The sequence below is a fragment of the Octopus bimaculoides genome, chromosome 4 (genome assembly GCF_001194135.2).
Source record: "Octopus bimaculoides isolate UCB-OBI-ISO-001 chromosome 4, ASM119413v2, whole genome shotgun sequence".
NCBI classification, from domain to species: domain Eukaryota; kingdom Metazoa; phylum Mollusca; class Cephalopoda; order Octopoda; family Octopodidae; genus Octopus; species Octopus bimaculoides.
In genome coordinates, this window is record NC_068984.1 from 7,527,913 (window position 1) to 7,532,902 (window position 4,990).

The 4,990-nt window shown below is 39.8% G+C and overlaps 1 protein-coding gene across 4 annotated transcripts in view; it reads right to left on the reverse strand.

Moving 5' to 3' along the window:
- LOC106870405 (cadherin EGF LAG seven-pass G-type receptor 1) overlaps positions 1-4,990 on the reverse strand; it is a 535,294-nt gene that overhangs the window by 295,726 nt on the left and 234,578 nt on the right. For all 4 annotated transcript variants that reach the window (XM_014916457.2, XM_052966877.1, XM_052966875.1 and 1 more), the window contains one exon: positions 3,870-3,935. In XM_014916457.2, coding sequence (XP_014771943.1) covers positions 3,870-3,935 — 66 coding nt within the window. The remainder of the gene's footprint in view (positions 1-3,869; positions 3,936-4,990) is intronic.

The following is a 4,990-nucleotide window of genomic DNA, read 5'->3' on the forward strand; positions in this document are numbered from 1 at the left end:
TATATATATATATATCGTGCTTGAAACTCAAAACGTTTCAATTTCTATGAAGGGACAGCAGCTGAAAATTCAGTGTATCATTCTATAGAAAAGTTATATCAATCGATAATCGATAATACATTGATAAATACATCCTAAATCTATTTACACAGACAAAGTAGTGAAAATGTAACGACAAACTCCACAGGAAATGATTTACAACTAAGTTTCACTGATTATTTTAATCTGTTATTCTAATGTGCAATTATTTTAATAACTTTATACACTTAAACAAGTACATATGATATAATGTAAATGATATAAGACATTATAAATACGAGATAGGGACAGACAAGGATATGTTTCCCCGACACCACTCCAACCTATCTATCGAGTTGCGGAAGATCGCATCACCGACAATATTTCTCTAATGAAAGGCGGTGAGCTGGCAGAAACGTTAGCACGCCGGGCGAAATGCTTAGCAGTCTTTCGTCTGTCTATATGTTCTGAGTTCAAATTCCGCCGAAGTCGACTTTGTCTTTCATCCTTTCGTGGTCGATAAATTAGGTACCAGTTGCGTACTGGGGTCGATGTGATCGACTGCCCCCTCCCCCAAAATTTATGGGCTTTGTGCCTGGAGTAGAAAAGAATATTTCTTTCATGACGAGAATCGTCGGACCAAAAAGTTAGCGGCATTTCGTTCGTTTTTATGTTCTTAGTACAATTTTCCCAGTGGCTGTCCTTGCCGTTGATCCTTTCGAGGTCTTTTACTAAAGCGTTCTAATCTAATTGATTAAACATTCGTAGCTCATTTTTCTTACAATCAACCACATACTTTTCGTCGATAGAAAAATCAGGGGGTTCATCGTGCGACATGTCAAGGTCTTCAAGTGAATCATGTGAGAGAGGCACTGGGACAGGGTTCTCGAAGTCATGTGGGACCGGTTTTAGAGCTGACTCGCAATCTTCATACGATTGACAACTGATGCTGGTGTGTTTACGTACCCGTAACTTAGCGGTTCGGCAAAGCAAACCGATAGAATAAGTACTAGGCTTCTTAAGAATAAGTCCTGGGGTCGATTTGCTCGACTAAAGGCAGTGCTCCAGCATGGCCGTAGTCAAATGACTGAAACAAGTAAAGAGATTCGGAATCAGCATATTCGATTTAGTTTAGTACAGCACCATTTGTCTGGGTAGCAGACAATAAATTTATTTCTCTTGCCCAGTGTTGTTATGCTCGCACTTGGTAGATGTTTTCATAATAATGTTTCACCAATATTTCTAGTGCTCATCCTTATGTATGCAGGAAGGTTCTTTGTATTTATCCCAGGACAACGTATTTACATATGCATGTATGAATAAACGGATGTGTTTACGTATGAATGTAAGTACGAATGTATATGTGTATGAACGTATACTTAAATGTATGCATAGATAAATGCATGTTCGTGTGTGTATATTCATACGTGCATGTCTGTATGTCATTATTCAGTTTATTTTAAGATTTCTTGCTAATTGAGAAAGAGCAGGTTTCTAACCTAGTTTCAAGGCTCCGTCATTGGAATTTCAACACAAACAACAGGGTATTTTTGTATGTATGTATGTTTTGCATGTTTTATGTATGTATTCTCAGGTATATAGTTGCATATCTAGACATTCTCATATATATTGAAATGATAAACTTCTGGAAAGTTTTACAGATTTTTACAGTTCCTGTGATGGATTGGATCTGTAGTCTTCGAATTAGCTTTCTCCTTTCTGATTTTGAGAAGCCTAATATCTCAAGTTTGGTATTTAGGCAGTGTGTTAAACATCCCCGGGGCCCGAATAATTACAGGTTTAAACATGAACTTGTAATCTGGATAGATCAGATCTCTCTATAGTTCAGCATAGGTGTTCTCTTTTTCACTGATTTTCAACTTTATGTCCCCATCCGCCGGGCAGTTAATTTCCACAACTATACACAGTTTCTCTCCTCTATCGTCTCTATGTATGCATGTATGTATGTATGTATGTATGTATGTATGTATGTATGTATGTATGGTTGCCATATATGTAGCTGAAATGCTACACAATGTCTAGTGTTATATTATATCATCGTGGAACTATAATTAACTCTAAAACATTTAATGTAACCAGCAAGACAGTCATTTAAACCTTGGATTAATGGCTAAACCTGCTCAAGAATATTAGTCGTGACAACAAATCTGAGATAACAAAATGTGTTGACTGAATACTGCCAGTAAAACAGGAAATTGGTGTTAGTAAGCCCTGGATAATCCCTGATTTAGTAAAGAGAAATGTCATGTGATGCGAGTGTTTTCTGGTCTGAATATCGCTTCCTCACACCCGCTTCCTCACACCCGCTTCCTCACACCCGCTTCCTCACACCCGCTCCCTCCCAGCAGTTTCAGAGTCATTGAAAAAGTCTACTAGGGTTACCTATAGCTCCATGACAAAGCGATAATTATATCTTAACACAAAATGGTATACATTGGCAATGCCCTCATAAATTTCCCAGCTTAAACCGACCATCTAAGACTGACGTAAGTAATGTTGAAAGGTTTGACAATTACAAGCCTTTTCAACACAGCCGCTCCATTGTTTCACATACTTTACTTCTGAGAGGAAAATATATTGATTTTATCGATATCGATATCGATTATGAAGCAATAAAATAGTTCAGTACCTTATGAACTCTCCAACTATTCCACTTTAGATTCACCTTAAATTCTTCCTTATATTACATTCAAGGAACAATCGGTCGGTTCTGGTTTATCGCGAAAAGTAGTCTGAAGAGCGGTGAACCGGACAAAGTAGTTAGTGGTATTTCTTCCGGCCTGACGTTTTGAGTTCGGATGCCAGTGCGGCCGACTCTTCCTTTCATCGTTTTAGGATCGGTAAAATATTTTCCAGTAGAGCACTGGTACTTATTCTAACGGTCTAGTTGCTGAACCGCTAAGTTACGGAGACGTAAACACACAAATACTGGCTGTCAAGCGGTGTTGGGAAAGAAACATAGAAACAAAGACACACACACATAAATATATATATATGCATTATATACGAAGGGCTTCTTTCAGTTTCCATCTACCAAACCCACCTAGAAGACTTTGGTCGGCCCGAGGCTATAGTAGGAAACACTTGCCCAAGGTGTCCGGTGGTGGGATTGAAACCAGAACCATGTGGTTGGGAACAAGCTTCTTACCACACAGCCACTCCTGTTCCATATTTTTTTTAAATTTGGATATCCTGAAGAAGGTGCCTGGCCCATGAGTCTTTCAGGACCGCAGAGACGCGGGAGATTGACGAACTTAGTCAACCGTTTAAACTGTGAATACTAGCAGAGAGGAAACCTCATCAGCCCCGTGTTCTAAGAAAGAAGAATCAGGCGTAGAGGTAGGGACGAGGAAATAAGAGGGGTGGATATAGCAAGGGCGACAAAAATTGGAAAATTGGAGAGACGAATGGATTGAGTGGTAACTGAAGGATGAAGGTATGAGAGTAGCCAAAGCTGAGGAGCAGAGGCTGTTATAGTATCGGTAGAAAAGAGAGCGCGAGGAGACAGTATATCTATAGGCCGAAGACTGGAGTGTGACCGTTAGTGAGAGAACGCCAGTCAGACGAGTGGACTTCTCTCAGAACAATCAAAGAGGTTAATATGTGTTCAGAACTTCATGAAATATATTAAAAATTAATTTGATATTAATCACGTTCTAGTTAAGTCCAGAGTATACTTCATGTCTTTCAGAATTGTCTCTGTTTAGCATTGTTGACCCATTTATGAATAGAACATCAAATAATAAACAAAAACACACAGAAGATTGCATTCAATTCATTAAGGAGAAAAGCGTATTTAGTAAATAATAGAAATTGATTTCTGAACTCACCAATGACATCGCTGCAATGCTTGTCACATGTTGTGGCAGCCTCATGCTCATCAAAACAGGGCTTGGCTGAAAAATATTCGGAAATATGCAATACAAACGCCATCTTGAATTTTAGAATTCTTTAAGTAAAACCTTTTGTTACATACACACAGTGGCGGACCGGTCAGGTTGCCAGCTTGCTTGATGGCAAGTGGGCCCCTACGCCATTAGAATCTGTATATGGGAGCCCATGTTAGTATCTAAGGAGCCCATTTCCTCAAGTTTGATAATTTTTTTATTCACTACTGGAAGAATGCATTAATTATTTCAGTTTGTAGACAGTTAAAAAGAATACTTTAAAATAATAAAAGGAAAAAATTAAACATTAGCATTGTAGTTACGGGTGGCCCCCTTAGTCTCCTGGCAACCAGTAATTTTAGATCCAGTCCGCAACTGCACACATACATAGGCAAACATACACCCCAACAGACATACAAACACACGCACACACATACATGCGCACAAACACACAGAACACTGTCTTGACCAGATTATTGAATGTCGTTATAGACTGTTGGTTTCAGTGCGCCTCTTCACATTGTTACGAAGGCACGTCAACATTCCTCGCAGGTTATGTGGGTAGGTTAACATTGCTCCTGAACGAAACATCAGTCTGTCGCAGGTTTCCCCATTTACAGCTCCGTGGAGTGAAGCACAATGAAACGAAGCGTGGTTACTGAAGAACCCAACGCACCACTTGTCTGAATGTCGAAACCTCGCTGTTGCTACCACGAGTGCAACAATTTAAAAAAGAAGTGGTACTCCGACGTTTACGACGACGATAGTTCCTGCTGATCCGATCAACGGAACAGCCCGTTCGAACTCCACAGACAAACGTAGCTTTCACATAGTTCTTGAGGGAGAGTCAAGACACAACTCATTTTACCAGTGGAGTGGACTGGAGCGACCTGAATTAAGTATCTTGCCGAAGGACACAATACGCTGCCGGGAATCGAACTCACTATCTTAGGATCGTGAGCCGGATATCTCTAACCACTAAGCAATGCGCCTTTACTTGAAACACCCTTACCACTATGCTTTCATACACACACACACACACACACACACACACACACACACAC